The sequence below is a fragment of the Tursiops truncatus genome, chromosome 3, assembly GCF_011762595.2.
Source record: "Tursiops truncatus isolate mTurTru1 chromosome 3, mTurTru1.mat.Y, whole genome shotgun sequence".
Lineage (NCBI taxonomy): Eukaryota > Metazoa > Chordata > Mammalia > Artiodactyla > Delphinidae > Tursiops > Tursiops truncatus.
Window position 1 is genome coordinate 122,712,732 of NC_047036.1, and position 19,725 is coordinate 122,732,456.

The 19,725-nt window shown below is 44.3% G+C and overlaps 1 protein-coding gene across 3 annotated transcripts in view; it reads right to left on the reverse strand.

Moving 5' to 3' along the window:
• PPP2R2B (protein phosphatase 2 regulatory subunit Bbeta) overlaps window positions 1–19,725 on the reverse strand; it is a 334,618-nt gene that overhangs the window by 80,438 nt on the left and 234,455 nt on the right. For all 3 annotated transcript variants that reach the window (XM_073802668.1, XM_073802667.1, XM_033853368.2), the window contains exon 5: window positions 19,221–19,333. In XM_073802668.1, the coding sequence (XP_073658769.1) occupies window positions 19,221–19,333 (113 nt within the window). The remainder of the gene's footprint in view (window positions 1–19,220; window positions 19,334–19,725) is intronic.

Sequence of the window (19,725 nt, forward strand, 5' to 3'; positions counted from 1 at the left end):
TCAGTTGGGCTTGGGTATCTTGATTTTTAAAAAGCTCCCAAATAGCTGCAGGGAAATTAGCCTAGTGCTTGTCAAACCTCAGTTCTTTTAGCATCCTCTTCAAGTTTTTTTACCTTATCTATTTACCCAGACTATTATTTACTTAATATTTTCTTTAAATGAATCTGCTTTTTATAAACTCCATTAGTTTTGATAGGGATCTTTACATCACAGCAATACATGAAAAACTAGTTTTCAATGAACTGCCAAAAAACCAGAAGAATGTTATAAAAATAAATACAACGAAAAAATGTTCTTCCATTCTAGACAGATACGGTCACTTGAAAGGACTCAGAGCTTAAGGCCAGCTCTCAGTTTAAAAAAATTAAGATGTATAAGTGTTATTAGACGGGTTAACACAATATTAACTCAAAGTAAGACTTTGGGCTTCCTGTAATCAGAACAATTTTAAAAAGAAATAAAAAGAGAAAAACTTCAGTTATGTGATTCAAAGACAGTTACTTAAAGCTGTCTTGTACCAAGAGAAACATATAGCCCAGACTTTGGGGAACACAGTAATCTTTGAAGGTGACCATCATCGTATCTGGACATTAGGTGATTAATAATATGTTGATTTCAATTATTTATAGGTAACCTACTTTGTGTAAAGCGCAAGTCTGGGTCTTGGGAATAAGACAACAAATGAGATAGGCTCTGTCCTTAGGTTGTTCAATGCTATTTCACCTGCCTTTTCACAGAGTTATTTGCATAAACAAAGAGTAGTTCCCCCTTTACCCGTGGTTTTGCTTTCCGTAGTTTCAATTAACTGTAGGCAGCTACAGTCAAAAATATTAAATGGAAAATTCCAGAAACAAACAATTCTTAAGTTTTAAGTTGCACGTTGTTCTGAGTAGCGTGATGAAATCTAGCAGACGTGACTCACCCCTCTGTCCATACGCTGCCCGTGAGTCACGTAGTAGTCCTCTCGGTTATCAAATTGACTGTCGAGGTATCGCAGTGCTTGCATTCAAGTAAGCCTTATTTTACTTAGTAATAGGCCCAAAGCATAAGAGGAGTGATGCTGGCAATTCAGATATCCTCTTACTGTGCCTAATTTGTAAGTTAAACTTTACCACAGGTACGTATGCATAGGAAAAAACATAGTATCAATATATTTAGGGCTCTGTACTACCTGCAGTTTTGGCCATCCACTGGCAGCTCTTGAAATATACCCCCTGCAAATCAGGGGGGCCCACTGTAGAGAGCTGGGACCCCTGAATGGTCACTGACTGCGTCTCTCTCACCCATGTATGGCCGCAGCTTCCAAACCCCAAAAAGTGTGGGATTGTGTCTTTTACATTTGCTTCCTATAATCGTTAATAGTACCTAATGCTTCCAGAGGGCTGCTATATGCTCTCACCTAATCCTCACAACCACCGTACAAAGCAGGGATGGTAAGTGGTGGTAAACCTCATTTCCCAGATGAGAACATAGAGGCACAGCTCTGACAGGAAGCCCTATCCAGCCTGGAGAGCATAAATCTACCTACCTGACTAGCTGAGATCCTTACTATAGTAAGGCTTTTCTTCTATAGTATTACCTGCTACAGCTATTTAAATCCCATTTCCTTATCCTGGTGTGATCAGAAAAGGAGCACGTGACTCTAATGGTTAAAGGGGAAAATGCAGAGAATCAAGGCAGGTGCAGATGGGCACTGTTGGACCGAGAATTAATTTAAATGATAAGCAAAACAAAGGGAGGGAATAAGGGGAAGATTTCACTGGAGGTTAAGAGAAAAATAATGGGCTCTTTTTCTAAACACAAAAGGAGAATGTAAGTGGTAAAGAAGGAATCCAGGCTGCTGGAGCCTGGCAGGGGGCAATTTGTTGATTGACAAGTAAGAATGTGACAAAAAGAAAGACATAAAGGAGGAAAATTATTTGCTGCAGTTCTCACAATGGGAGATGTCCAAGGAGGCAAGAGATGTAAATTTCCCAGGGGAAGAAGATTATGTAGTAAGATGTTTGTCTTCAAGTCCTCAAAAGGCAAAGCACTGATTATTGTTTGTTTGTTTGTTTGTTGTAAAGCGTTGGGTTTGACGCTGAACAAGGATCAAATGATACAAGTGGCCCTTGATACTGGCAGGTGTCTGAAGCTGTTCGGAGTACGTGAAAGTTAGGACTAAATATTCCCAAATCTCATAATGATTGAGTCAGAGAAGATCTAGATTTGCTTAGGGAGTGGGCTCAATGGATTTCTGTGGACCCTCCCAGAGAGGGGAGGAGAGTCTAGAATTGGAGGCAAAAGAATAGCTTCTCAACTAGGATACTGCTGGAGTGGGGGCATGCCTTGAAAGACACAGAAAGGGTAAGCAGAGTTCATCCAAACATTACAGATGAAAGTTACATTATCCCTCCTGACAGGGGAAACCACTAGTAGAAACTGAGATAATTAAGGACAGCTAGGGAAAATGGAAACCATACTATGGTACAGCATGCAAACAAATGAAGGTGGAGGACAAAGCTCCCTTCCTATGTAAGCAGTATACGCAGCTGTTCAGTTTGGAGTGTTCATTTAACTTCTTGTTAATTTCCAAGTCTTGGAAGGAGTCTGACTCAAGACTCTCCCCAACGATTTATTTTTCCTTCATGAGAACTCTTTCATTTAAAGTGACATTCTATTCTAGATATATTTATAGGCATGCAATTTCTTTTGTCTTGAAGTATAGAAAAGGAGACAAACCAGCTCTTGCGTTGTGACACCAAATACAGAGAGGCATTTTCATTTTTTAAGGTTGCAGATTTAGGCGAGCTAAGTTTACAGACTGTTTGGAATTTCAATCTCTCAACATATACGGCACTTGCAAATGCTTCTGATCATACTTTTTTTTTTCTTCCCCAGGAGGGACCAATGCCAGTAAAGCTCATCTGCCTGAGTTACGGCTTTTTCCCTCCGATAATCAGTAAAAATTATGCAAAGGCACAGTGCTGTTATCAAACAGAAATAGAGAGCAATGTAATTCTACCTGATCATCTGGCCTGGCACATTGTTTTTCCAGAATCTATCTCACCACAGATGCTGGCAGAATGCTTTTTATATTAAAAAAAAAAAAAAAAAACAGACCAATTAAGGGGAAAATTTCTGGAAAGTCAATTTTGATATCCAGTGTTGTATTTGAATTTGCAAATGTTAGACAGGTTGGTAACGAGCTTGTGCTGGAAGAGAAAAATAGAATTTTTTTTAATGATCAAGACAAAGGAGAAAATATCAAGAGAACTTCTTTTGGTTGTTTTTATTTAAGGAAAAGTGACCTGCTTGGAATGTTTCTCTTTATTGCTAATGGAAAATAAAGGCAGAGAGTCTAACGTCTGACAGTGGATCCTCTGACCTAGGCAGAAAATACTGCATTTCTGATGACTGACGGTTAGAGGCTGAGGCGGAGAAACTAAAGGAAGATTCGCAACCAGAGTCCTGGGTCAACTTTTTTTTTTTTTTTTTTTGGCGGTACGTGGGCCTCTCACTGTTGTGGCCTCTCCCGTTGCGGAGCACAGGCTCCGGACGCGCAGGCCCAGCGGCCATGGCCCAGCCACTCCGCGGCATCTGGGATTCTCCCGGACCGGGGCACGAACCCGTGTCCCCTGCATCGGCAGGTGGACTCTCAACCACTGCGCCACCAGGGAAGTCCCCTGGGTCAACTTTGAACAACTTTACAGGCAGTTCTTGATGCTACCACCCCTTAGGCCGCTCACCTGAGACGTGGCTGCAGCTTCTTCCCTACAAAGGAGTTACTACTAAGGCACATAAAGTTTCTTAGCTCAGGGAGAACTTGAAAGTTCACTGGTCCTTCAAACACAGGTCTGGCACTGTGGGAACACACTTACTTCAACTTATCCAGAGAGATTCAAATTGATGATTTATTTTCCAGTATCTCCTAATCTTTGCTTACAGAGTTTCATTAAGAATCTTTAATGGGGGGCTTCCTTAGTGGCGCAGTGGTTCAGAATCTGCCTGCTAATGCAGGGGACACGGGCTCGAGCCCTGGTCTGGGAGGACCCCACATGCCGCGGAGCAACTAGGCCCGTGCACCACAACTACTGAGCCTGCGTGCCTGGAGCCTGTGCTCCGCAACAAGAGAGGCCGCGACAGTGAGAGGCCCGCGCACTGCAATGAAGAGTGGCCCCCGCTCGCCGCAACTGGAGAAAGCCCTCGCACGGAAATGAAGACCCAAACAACCAAAAATAAATAAATTAATTAATTAAAAAAAAAGAAAAAAAGAATCTTTAATGGGAATTTCTTTTAGGCCAGAGATGTGTCATTCACTAAAGAGTCTTAAACATTAGGGTTGATATGTCTTAGGCAAATAAACTCTAACCATAGGATCAAGTTAGAAGTCTCTTCCCTCTTACCTATCCTCACAGAACTGTATGCTTCTATCCAAAAGCAGCAGCTGGGGTCTACCAGTTGTCTCTCTGTTCTGAGACTTCTTGATTTCCAATCTGGAGCTAGTTACCTATTATGGAATGGTCACTACTAAAAGCTGGACACTGTGTTAGTATTGTTTTTCTGATAACAAGTCCTATGATATAGGTACTTGATTGATGATAAAACTGATACTTTGAGAGCTTAAGTAGAAGCCCCAAAGCCATACAAAGACAGAGCTGGGATTTGAATCCAGAGCTGTTCCTTTAAAGTCTGTTAACCGCTACACTAGACTCTTCCCCAGAATGGTTCCCACTGTGGGCTTTCCTCCCCTACCAGAGGTTAAGTGGAAAGAAGTTGGCCTCACGTTTCTCCTGGCAATGAGGATATTTTGCTCACACCTTCAGAACAAACAGGCAATTCTTTTGTTTTACTGTATCCATATGACTTGTTTCTTCAGCTCCCGTATCTCTTTGTGTACTGTCTTGACTCATTTTGGGTTTGTTCACATAAAATATACCGCATTTCTCTTCTAGGTCCCAGGGAATTTTAACTGTCAGCCAACACATTTCAGGTTATGTTGTAATTTTGAAGATCTGCTTCTCTTTAAAATACGCAAAGGGTGGAAAAGAAGAAAGGCTCCTCCGTTATTGGCAGCAGGAATATCTGGGCTGGACAAATACCTGGCCCCCTTTTCACACAACTGCCACTGACCAAAGTCCCTTTCAAAAGCCCTGGGAACCGGATTTAACTCTGTCTATCCTGGAGAATGAAGCAGCTCCCCCACAGTTTTGCTCACTCTGTCTAGAGTAGCCCAGATGAAACACAAAAGAGTGTTTCTTGAGGTCTGTGGTAGAAGTTAGTAGTCTGAGTTTACTCTGTGCTGGGGCTTCTCCACCTGGAATCTTCCAGGCTCTCATGTTTTGCGAGCTACTTGGTATTTTATGGACATGAAATGCAGTGAGGCTTTGGGCACTGCCCAATCGATTTCAACTTTTAAATCTATATTGAACATCTTCTGACTTCCTGTCCTTCATTCATTTTTCAGTTTTATGCTCTTTTTTTCTCCCCCCAAGAAATACACTGATATCCTGGATGATAAGAGAGCAGGTTAGCCACTGTTGGCCCCTAACTCTCAGAGATTTCTGCCCAGTGAATGCAAGAAAGGAAAATGCAAGAAAGGTAACAATAGCAAAGATGATTATGGTGATTACACAATCGGGAAATCTAGGAACACACAGAGAACAAGCACAGTACCAAACTCGCTCCCCTTTAGAGTCTGGGAAACCTTTGGTGGCGGCTATTGCTAGATTAGCAATAGAAGCCTTAGGAAATGCCAGGGAAACAACTCGCCCCTTCCTAGAGCCAGTGGGCATTTGTCTCTGTTGTTCCTCTGGGCATGGGGCCCTGTTCTCTCTGCATGGATAGCAGAGCAAATCCTGTTAAGGTGCCAAGCGAGAGCTCTTTGATATGGTTCTGCACTGCTACACAACCTCAGTCCTTGCTTTCTCTCTCTCTGGCCCAATTCTTGCATGGAAAATTGAGGTAGTGATTTATATGCCGTTAGTAGTTCTGACAGGTACACTCGATCTTGGCTTCCTCCAGCCCCAGGACTAATCGGAAGCTTATCTTTTCCTTTGTGTAACAGGGAGCTGTCAGGTTCTATGACCCTCCAAACAATCCAATCACTCATGGGAGGATTCACCTTGGAGGGAGGACACCTTGATACTGGAGGAGCTCCATGGAGGCCATGCCCTGACATGTATCAAAACAGTGGCAGTCAAGGGCTAGAGGGCAACATGGCCACACTGACCAAATGCCACTGGCTTCTGGAATGTAAACTTGTCCTATCCACCAGGAGTTTTCTATGTTGTGCTGGCAGCTTTTCTGCCTTGGTGTATATCCTGTCTTGGGTGCAGAACATTGAGCTATTGAGCAAAGAAGAGCTGTTTCAAAAAATGACCAGAGCAGAGAAGAAAGGGTTTGCATTGCTCTTGGGAGAAAGAGCAAATTCCCTAGCAAGGTCTGTGATGGCCGTAACCTGGCTGCCTTGTCACCTGCATCTTGCTGGTACTACAGATCCCCTGGGATCAGCATTCCAGCCACTTTGGCCTTCGTTCCATCGCCTGTTCTCTGGTGCAACTTCCCAACCTCAGGGTCTTTGTCCACAGCATTGCCTCTGCCTGGAAGGTGCCTCCCTCTCCTCTCCTTACCTACCTCCTGCTTCAGCTCTATTATTAACTGCTCAAGAAATTATTCTCTGTGCTTCCTGAATGGAGCAATTCCTCCATCATCTGCTCTCCTATGCACCTCTGAAGCCCCCGTCCCAGGGTCAGTTTTACATCAGGGGCATTTGATTCATGCCCTTCCCACCAAAAGAGACTGAGGGCATGAGGTCATGGGCAGGGACCGTGCCATTCATGTTCACTGCTGTAATTCTAGGGCCTATCACCATGCCTGGCTTACAGTAGATACTCAATAAATACCTATGGAATTAGTGAAAAAATGAAAAAGCAAGAGACCTAGGCGGCACCTATGTTCTTCACGGATTTGACCATCAAGTAGGGAAAGGCACATTTAATCAGGACTGGTGTGACAGCCATCTGAGAGTTCATGTGCAGAGATGACTTTATTATGGGAAGGAATGATGGTGACCAAGTGTGACTTTGTTTTGTCACTTCTGTCTCAGGATCTAACCTGACAACTCCTGAACGCCTGCTTTCTTGTCTGCATTGATAGTCTCATATATCCCCTCCTTAGGATGCTTTTCCCAGTTGCTCTTTGAATTTGGAAAGCAAATTATTATTTTTTTTAAATCAAGCTTTCAGAAGTTTCTAAACATCTGCGTGTTTGGAATTGAAAGGGCAGGATAACTGGATGAAGTTTTCACCTTGTGGCTGGATGTTCTGGCATTAAACAGACAATGTCCTCATTTAACTCAAAGTTGCAGAATTCTCAACTCCTGAAAATAATTAGAGGAAGTGGGATCTCAGGGCAGAATAGAAAATGTTGAGAAGGGGTTGAGGCAGTGTTTAAATACATAACAGGACTGACCGTGATGGCAGGCATGGGGACACGAGGTTGGTGCTGTTACTATTTTCAAATAAAAGCTTGTAGCCAGCTAATTCCTCACTGAATTATAAGCCCCATGTGAGGACAGGGACCACACATGACTCTCTATATGTGGAAACTTTTTTTAATAGATGCATATTAGATAGATGATAGCTTACACAGAAGGAACCATTTACGAACAGTGATGGTTTTTAGATTGGCTAAAGGGTCATTTCTGTTTCAAGAAGTCTCTGACAATAGGATAAAGCCCACATTGGCCCACATGGGTGAGAACCATTGCTATTGGGAGTCCAGATAACATGGTGGTTAAGAGTGGGGGTCTTCAGTCAGACAGTCAGGGGTGAACTCTGGTTCTGCTACTTGCTAGCGAACAACCTTGCACTAGTTGCTTCCTCCATATGGAGCTCAGTTTCCTTAGCTGGGAAATGACGATAATAGTTTTCAGCTGATACGGTTAAGGTGAAGATTAAATGAGGAAGCATGCAAAGTGCCTGGAATAGTGTCAGGCACTAGAAAGTTCTCGGTTAATGTTAATGAACTTGTATGTCAAGAGGGAGGCTCTGTTAAGGCTCTTTCTCCATCATGGGATTCTGAGACTGGACGGCAGGAAAATGGGGGTAGAAACGCTGCCAGGCTGACCCCTGTTCCCTGACCCAATTCCTTCAGTCAGCATCTCCCAAAGTGAGGTCTATCGCTGTACTACTCAAAATAACGGATCCCTGAACTGTTTGCTAATGGTCCGTGACAAGATAAGGAGCTCAAGCCAGAATCAGTGCACTGCTTCATCCATCGAGAAAGTCTTGCTATGGAAAATAAAAGTGTCAGCTGAGGGCTTCCCTAGTGGCGCAGTGGTTGAGAGTCCGCCTGCCGATGCAGGGGACACGGGTTCGCGCCCCGGTCCGGGAAGATCCCACATGCTACGGAGTGGTTGGGCCCGTGAGCCATGGCCGCTGAGCATGCGCGTCCGGAGCCTGTGCTCCGCAACAGGAGAGGCCGCGGCAGTGAGAGGCCCGCGTACCGCAAAAAAAAAAAAAAAAAAAAGTCAGCTGAACTATACAGTGGATTAGTGATGTGAATGATTCATATTCTGGTACAAGCTCTTCATCTTGTTATGGACCGACACTGGGCCAAGGACCACGTTTTGAGTAAAATGTTAAAAAGAACAGTAATCCCATAAATTGGGAAAAGTGTTTTTCATGGTCAGTTAGGCTTGGTGGAAAATAATGCATGCACTATATTTTTCTTAGACTTTGATATTGTATATTAGTATATTACAGGTCTTGAGAAACCCCAAAGTAAATAAATTTGTTTAAATGTATTTAAGCTAGGATTTACCATATTTTCTTGAGCAAGAAACATTTGTGAGCATGTATGTGTGTGTGTTTTTACAACCGCTTTTAACAATTTTTCTGGTAAAGAACACGAGCTCAACTGATCATCTGATGAAAACAACAAATTCCAAGAGTGTGATCCGCTCTCCTCCATCCAACTACATACAAATCTAGGACCTTTCCGGTAGAAATTCATTTCCTACTGGCTCAGTCATTCTAAGGAAACCAGAGAATTAAATCTTTTTCCAGTTGATAACAATCTCCTTTAACATAAAACTACCCTTATAAAATATTTTTGTCCAACCAGTTTCTTATACTTATGCACCAAAGAAAAGAAAGTATCTTCCTATATACACTAACCTCTAGGGAAATACTTAAAACTTTTTCTCTGCTAAGGACGGGTATTTAAAATCAGTGCACCAGTGGAAGTCTGGTTAGCAATGTACTAAGATCAAAGTGATCTTGTTTTCTATTGAACTTGACTCCAAATCCATTTTGTGTTAATGATTTTCTAGAAAACTCTTATGTATAATGAGCAGAGGCCTTAGAATTCCTCTTGTGATTTCAAATGAGTTCTTTGCATAACTTGGTAGCAACAGGGACCCAGGCTCATATTTTTGATCTCTATTTAAATAAGCCCAATTGAAAAACAAATACTATAAATCAGCTCTAGGCTATGTTAACATTCTAAGGTTTCCTGAACAATGGGCTTCTTGGTACTTTGTGCCGTGTGCACGCCTGCACACGCATACACATGCATGTGTAGTTTCAGGGGCTGGACCTCACACCTCTTACTCAAGCAAAAGTGAGCTCACATTGGAGAGCCGGGACCTGGTCTGGGGACAATGTCTTTCCCATGACACTCATAATTCAGATAATTCCATCTGAAAGATTCAGAAAATGGAGATACGTTTCTTCCTCGAATCATCCAATTATGCCCTGGATTTTCCATTTACTTTAAAAGTATACAGAGAGCCCTTTAAAGGAAAAGATGGAGAAAATCATTCTAATAACTTCTCTTTTGAGAAAAATCCATCTGGGTCAGTGTGAATTAGGTTTGACCCAATGACAAGATCCTTGCTTGCAAAGCCTGGAAAAGGTTGGCAACCTGCCCCGGCCTGACCAACCGACCCACATCTCCAAAATTCAGACCATTTAATGACCAAAGTTAGGAAGAGAGAATGGGTCATAGTCTAGAATACTGTGCCTCCTGCCCAGGGATTCTCAAGATAAACTGCACCAGAGACCATGGAAACATCGAGATTTTCTTCTCTAACATGATCCTTTTCTTCTTCTGGTACTCGTGGACTTCTCAGCTTCCCACTGTCATTGAGTGTACCTGTGGGGAGTGTCATTTACTAGTTCCTATCACATTCGAGAAGCCATGGCTGCCTTCCAAAGGGGTTGGGAGCAAGAGACAAAGAGAACTTGCTCTTAAGACAGGTATAGGATTCTGCTTATATTTACATTTATCTTGGATCTAATTACTACATGGTAAATGCAGCACAACGAAGGTAGCTTTGAGATGAAAGAAAATATCTTCTTGTCAGTGAAAATATTCTGAATCCAAGGCGGCTTTGGAGGGCCAGGGCAAACACACATTCGAAATAAAGCAGAATGGATTGCTGGATTCACTAGTATCAAAACATAATGCTGGGCTTCCCTGGTGGCGCAGTGGTTGGGAGTCCGCCTGCCGATGCAGGGGACGCGGGTTCGTGCCCCTGTCCAGGAGGATCCCACGTGCCGCAGAGCGGCTGGGCCTGTGAGCCATGGCCGCTGAGCCTGTGCGTCCGGAGCCTGTGCTCCACAACGGGAGAGGCCACAACAGTGAGAGGCCCATGTACCGCGAAAAAAAAAAAAAAAAAAAAAAAAAAACATAATGCTGCTTTGAACTTTTTCCATATATTCATCAGACTTTCCTGAAACTCCTGGTTGTCCAGGTGAAAGACAAGATGGGAAGGAAGAGGAGAAAGGTAATAACGTATAGCGAGCATCTGACAATCGTAAGGCATCACACCAGTACTGTCAACACGTTACTCTATTTTATTAGCATGACCTCTGTGGGAAGAATGTAGGATGAGTTCCATTTTTCAGATGATGGCTGAGATGTGGTCAGAGCCCTAGCCCTTTAAAAATGTGACTCAGCCCCTTAGTAGCTGCAGCCCTTGGGTAAGTAACTTCAGCTTTCTGAATCAAATGTCCACATCTGTCAAATGTCTCAAACCCAGCTGATCTTCAGAACTACGTGGGATACGGCTGAGAACTATGGGTAGATCTCTTGGCCCTGTGCCTGGACATTCTGAATCAGTCAGCTGGGGATGATTTAAGACATTTCTAGACTCTGAGGATCATCCAGATTTGGTAAACCATGATCTAATTCCACGCATCCTTTCTGCTCCACTTCCCCCCCCCGCCCCCGCAAACAAAACGGAAACCCCACCTGGGCCCAAGGTTCCCGCAGCATCTACCGTCTCCTTCATGGTTTCTTCCCTAGTCCCTGCTTACTCATATTTTAGTTTATACCAAATATTCAGATGAATATATCAGGCATTCTATTTAGTACAAGAGGTAGGATAGTAGTATGGATTTTAGAATCATAAAGACATGAATTCAGGGACTTCCTTGGTGGTCCAGTGGTTAAGTCGCCATGCTTCCACTGCAGTGGGCACGGGTTCGATCCCTGATCAGGCAACTAAGATCTCACATGCTGTGCGGCATGGCCAAAAAATAGAAGAAAAAAAAAAATAAAGCCATGGATTCAAGTCCAAGTACTACCACTTACTAGCGTCTGACCTCAGGCGGGCTGTTTAACCTCTCTGGCTTTGGTTCTCGCATCTCTGAAATGAGGTTTATTACCTTCATCATAGGTTTATCTTGAAGAATAAATGAGCCAACATACGGAGCGTCCCTGGAACAGAGCAGATGCTAATCCATGTCCGCTGCTCTTATTATTATTTCAGGTAGTTCCTTTGCCTCACATTGAACCAAACTAATGTTGTCTCACTGAATATTAGCCTAAGAACAGGGACATCCACAAGTGTCACCCCTAAAAGGCAAAACATGTCAACACACTGAGGCTTGGTGGTGAGGGTAGTGCCCGGGGTTCCTGTGGAGTGCTTTCTGATCCCATACATGAAACCCCATGACACAGACTGATAGAATCAGATGATGATGGCCATCAATAACGATAACAGAAATTATTATTTATTTTCATAAACACAGAGTCCGTGCGTCCTGCTGAGTTACACACATCACATGCCAGCACTCACTTGTGCGGTAGTCAATCAATGGGGGATTGCAATATCCCCTCGCTGAGACAGGAGGGGGAAGGGATGGAGTGGAGGTGGAGAAATTACCCACACCAGAGTGACACATTCACAAAGTTAATCTAATCCAGGGGCCGTCCGGGTGCCACTGCGAGCATGTGAATATGCAGCAGCCTTGATTGATTTTGCACTGCAGTAGCTAAACACTTCATTTTTATTTGCAACAAATATAAGGAAAGGAAAGCTGAAGCTGTAAAAGCATTGGCTATGAAGCCCCTAGAGCATCCATACATCATAAAATGAAGTCTAGAAAAATTAAAAATGGGTACGGGAAGACTGTATCTGTGTCCTAAGAGGCCTCCGTTGTCGAGCAGAAGCCCAAAATGAAAACCTAAGGCAGGGACGGCCGACCCTGACTCGACCAGTAATTTGCCCTGTTACTGGCCTGGGATTACTCATTCTCCTGGAGTGAGCCTTATCACACGGTCGCCACGGAGGCAGCAAAAAACACAAAGGCTGTGTCTAGACCGAACACATTTCATTCTCGGTTCTGCCTCTCAGAGTCTCAGTTTCCTCTTTTCTTAATGGGGATAATCACATCCAGATCACCAGAAATAGGGAAAAGCAATTCATGTCCTACTGGCCCCCCAAGATCCTTGGGGGCATTAAATAAGACCCCCCCCCCCCCCCCCCCCCCCCCCCCCCAGCATGAAAGGCCATCTATCCCTCAAGATGCATGTTGAAAATTCCTTCCTGGTCCTATAGCTCTCTCCTTCTGTTCTCCCTCTGAAGCACTATGGCAATCTTCTGTGCTTTTCTCAGGACACTTACCTGATCCGGTGTTTCTCAAAGTTTGGCCCGGGGATCACCTGTGTCAGAATCACCCGGGGATTTTCTAAGGGGGATCTGGTCAGTGATGTTATTGGGTACAACTCAGACCTTCTAAACCAGAATCCCTAGTGATGAGGCCAGTGCCTGTGTTCTAAAATGCATCCCAGGAGACTGTGAGGGCACTGTGGTTTGAGAACCACTGCTTGAATTAATTTCATGTTGCAGCGACTTGCAACATTCCCCTCCCGGCCCCTGGAGGACACAGAACATGTTTCACTCATCTTTGTAAGACCTGCTCTGTAGTATGTACTTTGCACGTTGCCTGGTGCATAGAAGGCACTCAATAAGTAGGATAAAAAATACATTGAAAAGTTCTACGTGTCAGATGCTATTATCCTCATTGTTGTCTAGATCAAGAACCATGCAATAAATAGTTCTGGATGATGGTGAAGGGCAGGAGCTGTGGGATCAGACAGACCTGGGTTCCGTTCTTGGCTTTGCCACTTATTATCTGTGAGGTCTTAAGCCAGTGCTTACCTCCCCGATCCTCTGTTTACACACCTATAAAATGGGCATGATGCCTAAGCCATAGGATTGTGATGAAGAACCAACTATAAAATATACAGAAAACTGCCCAGTGTGGAGTCTGTCCCTAGGAAGGGCTGAATCAATGTAGTTGCTTTTATTGGTAAACTTAAACCAGTGGTCTGTTTAATCAGTTCTCTAGAAAACAGATCAGGCAGTTAAACTAGTTGTTTCACAAAAACGATCATTTTGGGGAAAAAAGTGTGTTTAGCCAAGCTGTCTAATCCCATGACCTGCTGGCAATAATCCTCAAGAAGTTCCCTTCAGAATTTGGAGCTGGTGAACGCTCATGTCGATTTGCCATGGTGTCTCAGACTGTGGCTAGGAGGGTCATTCTAGGTGGAAAAATCACAGGAAAGTCACAAGAATGTGTGTGTCCTGAGCTGAGAGAAAGACAGAAGCAGTCACCGGCAGAAGGCATGTGTGTAAAAACATGATATAATTGAATCTTTTCTCTAAAATACAGTGCATCCATCGTGTGCTCAACCTGTGGCAGAAAAGCCTTTGCAGCCCTCACCCTCGCCCTCCACTCCGCCCAAAATCTAGCTCCTACACTAAGAAAGCTTTGCCGAGGAATTCCGAGAGACACTGATAATGAAATTCCCCTGCTCTGCAATCATGAATGAGTATTTTCTTAGGATGTAGCTGTAGGGAATCATAAAGAAAAGCGTCAGATTTGGGGTCAGATGAATTAGGTTTGAATCCCAGCCCCACCACTTTCTAGCCATGAGATCTTGGAGCAAACAACCACTTGTCTACTCTGAAACTCAGTTTCCACTTCTCTGTAATCTATTCATTTGACAAACATACCCTGAATACCTACCATGTGCCGGAGCTACAGGAGAGGAGACGCCGCGTGGTTCCTGCTTTCACGGAGCTTACATTTCAGGGGAGGGGGAGGGGAGGCCGACAGTGGACTAATGATACATCTGGCCAGGAGGAAAGTTAAGAATAAAGGGGCAGGGTAAGGACACCGAGAGTGAACGGGAAGATGTGAGTGTGCTACTTCCCCTACAGGATTCTAGGAGAGCTTCTCTGAGAAGGTGGCACGTAAGCAGAGACTTAAATGAAAGGAGGGAGGGGGGCTTTGCCTGATCCAGAGAGGATAACCGAACCCGAGAGAGTTACTGTTAGGACAGAATGATATAAGGGTACACAATCCAGCACCTGGCATATAGGAAGCACTCAAAAATGTGGCTATTATTATTATTAATATTAGCTGTAAGGAATATCCATTAGAAAACCTGAGTTCATTACATCCCCTTCATTTTGGGGAGTTATGGTGTCACAGGTTGGGAGCTCACACCTTCCAGACAGACTCTGTGTAACTCTTCTGTAACTGGTTCAAAAGCACATTTCCACCTGGCCTAGGTTCCCAGGGCGCTGGCAGCCAATCCTAACGAGGGAAATAGTAACTCCAGGCTCATTCTGCACAGATAAGTACGCTAGGTATGACTTCTCACCACCCATCTCCCCTCCCGGGCTGATTAGGTTACACGAACCGTGAGTTTCCGTTGCCAAGAAAGGGCTCTGAGGTCTTCTTAGCTGTGGGTATTGGGAGGTTGGAAAGAAGGGCATGGAGAATCTTGCTAAGTGGAAGTACATAAGACCTCAAGGTGAGGTCAGAGGTCAGAGGTATGAAAACTCTGTGTGTGAATGTGTGGGTGAGAGAGAAAAAGGGAGGGAGGGGGAGGGAGGGAGAGAGAGACACATGCATACACCCTGACCTAGAATAATAATGGCACTAATTATTAAGAAAAGCATTTAAAATGCCCAGTGTATGTGTCCAAGTTGAAGAGCCACAGCTCTTGATTTTCAATCCCAGCTCTGGAACAAGCAGTTGACAAACACTGGGCAAGTCATTTTCCCTCTCTGAGGCAGCATCAGGTTGAAGGGCTCAGGGTCCCATAGATCAAGGTTTGACGCTTAGCATGATCTTGGGCATCTCACTGAAACTCTGTGAAGCGCATCTGTTCAATGGGTATTTAACAGTGAACTGTACCTCATGAAGTGGCCAATGCAGATACAGCGTGCAGCATGGTGCATGGCAGATAGTAAATGCACAGTAAATACTAGATCCCAGCATCTTCACCTGCCTTCCCACTTGGCTGGTCTGAAGATGAATCAGGGAATTAAGTAAGTAAACACATTGTGATAAAAATGGTATTTTACAGGGCTTCCCTGGTGGCGCAGTGGTTGAGAGCCCGCCTGCCGATGCAGGGGATGTGGGTTCGTGTCGCCATCTGGGAAGATCCCACATGCCGCAGAATGTCTAGGCCCGTGAGCCATAGCTGCTGAACCTGCGCGTCTGGAGCCTGTGCTCCGCAATGGGAGAGGCCACAACAGTGAGAGGCCCGTGTACCACACACACACACAAAAAGGTATTTTACAGCTTATAAGGTGTTATTATTAAACTATCATCACGATTATTGCTTTGAATGTTATAATATTAAGCAGGAGATGTAGTGTCCATAGAAGTGCTTCTCAAAGTCTCTCTGGGTAATGAGTGATTGGATTTGAAAGGCTATCTTGCATGAAAAAAGGAAAAAAAACAACCACATTCGTACTTTGAAAAGCTGAACCTCCCAGCACTGAAACAGAACAGGTTCATTACTCAGTGAGGATTAATTAGCTGTTGGGTATTATTAAACATTCTCACTTTCAAGATCCACGTAGAACTGGAAACTATGAAGTGTACGAGAGGTACAGGGAAGTACCTGTACCTAGTACCTAGGTACTAGTACAGGGAAGTACCTAGTACAGCGAAGGAAACTAGGTACTAGTACAGGGAAGGAAACCTAGGTACTAGTACAGGGAAGTACCTAGTACAGGGAAGGAAAAAAAAAGCCACAATTGCTGGCGATGCAAATGTCAAGAGCAGAGCATGTTAGTAAATTATGGTCTGATTAATATCACATCAGCTCATTCTCTGTTTGGAGTCATTGTTCTGAAACTGGTTTTCAGGGTTGCCTGGTTCTTCTTCTACCACTGGGATCAAAAAGAAAGCAGGCTGGCCTCTTCAGTGTTTGCACTGAAAGAACACCGGAGTGTGGATGTTTACACTGAAATGAGGATACTTGAAAGCCTAGGAAGGTAGACGAGATGAAATCAGGTACGAGTTTTACAATATGATAGCAAATGTGTCTCATGAGCTGGTACAATAACTTGAAATGACTGAAAAGTAACAGAGGCTCATAAAAACCAGAGCGTGGAGGAGCCTTAGAGATGATAAGAGTCCAGGGATAACAGATCCCTTTGTCTCAACCACCAGGGGCTCAGGATAAAAATGCAGATCCCGCTGGACCACGCAACTTGCTGAAGAGAATGACTGAGGCTGCGCCCTGGGAATCTGCATTTGTAACTGGCACCCATGGTTGCAGAACCACTGACTTTGTCCAGTCCTCTGCTCAGTTGCTTAGAAACTAAGCACGGAGAGAAGAAATGAGATTCACTGGCCCAGGGTCACAGATGGTTAATAAGGACGCAAGAACCAGAACTGGGGTTTTCTAAGTCCCAGCCACTCCTCAGGGCCTCCTTCCATGTTTGACATGTACAAGTCCACTTCATAACATCACTGTGTCACTTTGGGGACAACCTCTGTTCTAATGGAGCTTACATAGAGTCCTTCTCTCTTCTTCATCATGGGGATGACATCCTCCGGGGGCTAAATACAAGTATACAAAATCCCACTGGATGCATGGACAACTGGAATTCATAGTAGGGACTAGAGATGGCATCTGAGAAATTCCATCCACATAGCGAACAAGAGCAAGGTAACATCTGGGCAGAAGTTCACATTATAAACTCCCCAGTGGTGCCTAAGCCATCTGTTTTCTCCATACGATTACAAAGTCCGGAGGCATGAAAGACTATCTTGTTCCTTCTGTATCACCAGTACTGTGCTTGCCACTTGGTAGACATCAGTGAATAGCTTGAGGAGTGAATACAAGAGTATAAAAAGTGTATGAAGAGAAAAATGGGAATTTTCTCAAACACACAGGCCTACTATCACTAGGGGGGAATAACAGTCATGAAAATGATGATGATGAGAGTAAGACTAGAAACCATCAGCAGGAACTAATATCACCGAGTGCTTTCTCTGAGTGAGACACTACACAGGCTAAGCTCTCTATCACACACAATACTGTACTGAATCTTCACAACAATCCCAGGAAGTAGCGACCATCCCTCATCCCTGTTGTGCAGATGTGACATGGGAGGCACAAGGACTTTAAGTAATGTGGCCAAGGCCACCATCCAGAAAGGAATGGAGCCAGAATTCTAACCCAGGACGGAGTGACTCAATGTTCATACTCTTCACTGTTCTCTCCTCCAGTCTCAAAACCTCTGAGCATTTAGAGCATCGACCCAGTCTGATAAGGTAAACTTGTACGGTTGTTCTCCAGGTTGAAGGCATAGGCGGACGAGAGGAAACAGAGCAGCCAATGCTCGTTGGCCCAGAAGAAGCTCAGTAGAAGACCAGGTACCCACTACTACTGGGTACACACACGACAGCCTAGCATTATGGGCCGCAAAGAGTCTGTGCTCAAAAAGCATCTGCTGAATCAACAGATGAACAAATGAATGAATGAATGAACAAACCAACAAGCCAGCTGATCAGGCACACGATGATCATTCAATTCCCACATTTGCCTCTAAACATAGGACGACAACCTCTTTTCCCCACAGGTATTGATACTTTAGTGTCTCTTCGCAGTTTTTGGTTTGCAGTAGAGCTGCTGGCATCTGAAAGCACATATTTTACCCAGTTCTGGAAGTGGCTAGGGGCCAGGGCTGGTCCCAACATGTGCCTGGCTTTCCCGTTCACAATGAACACTCCAAAACTAAACTCATCACCCAGTCCCAGATCATTTTCATCTCTATCTAGAGAGCCTTCCTTTAAAAGTCCGCTTTTAGAAATCCATTTCTAACACCATTTCCCTAACAGACATATCCCAATCTCCCAGAACCAAATATAATTTCTCCCTCCTTCGATCAAACTGCAACTCTCTGACTCTCATTGCATTTATCTTACTCTAGTTACTGTCATAAACATTTGCATATTAGTCCTACCCATCCTCTTTCCTTATCAGACTGTGCTTTTCTGGACAGCAGGAAGGAAGCTACCAAGACTAATAGTAGAGATCATTTCTTGAGTACCAGCCATGGAATAAGGGCTTTTCATCCTCACTGCATTTTAGCCTCAGAAGCCCACACACAGTAAGGTACTAGGTTCACTGTTCTGCAGATGGAGAAACTAAAAATAACTTGCACGACAGAAGTTCAAAAAAGGGAGTGACTACGTGATAGTCTGGTAAGTGGCAGAATTTGAACCCAGGCCTGTTTGATTCAGAAGTTCATGTTCCGAATCACAAGACTCCAACTTCCTATCTGGGGAGTTCCATGCCTGTACCTTGAAGGTGCTCAAGACATGTTAGATGATGCAAACAGACAGAGGCTAAGAACATAGTAATGCATGGCAGTGACCCTGCAGGTAAGTCCTCAGGGGCAAAAGGAAACGTGGATTTATCGTCATCAGAGGTTGGTGCCTGTCCTGTTCCTTCACCTACCACCAGAAACTCACGTAGGCGGGGCCTCTGCTTGACCTCCCTCCCTCACACCTGAGAGGGGCAACCTACAGCAGCAGTCAGCACGCAGCCAAACTTCCCCTCCACTTCCCCTGACCTTGGTTGCCAAGGAAACTGAAAGAAGGTGGAAAACCAGCCGTTGGGCTCACCCGCAAGGTGGTGATGGTGGCAGGATCCCGCAGCCGGCCCTCCTCATCTTTCAGGTTGTAGCCTTCCGGCCTCTTATCACGCTCGCTGACTTTCCACAGCTTCACAGTTTTATCTGCGGAGGGCAACCAGAGGAAATCACAATGATGGTGAGAGGAAACTGGTAAAGGAGTCTTTTTTTTTTTTTTTTTTTGTGGGACCCAGTTGGGGGCGGTTGCAGGGAGAGGTGATGGTCACGATGGAAGGGACTGCTAGGGAAACTGGCTCATGTCAAGGGCTTCAGTGCATAAATCTCAAGGCCTCTGAAGGCAGAGCTCATGTTTCAAAATGAAAACATTTATTGTGCTGAGACAAACGGTTTCCCTGACAATGGGCTGTTAGATCTATAGCTTACATTTAAATTGGATCATTCAATAATATATCCTGAACACTGAATAAGAGTAGTCGCAACATACGTAGAATTAACGATGTAACCATGTTAGCGCTTTCCATGGAGAAGTTACTTAA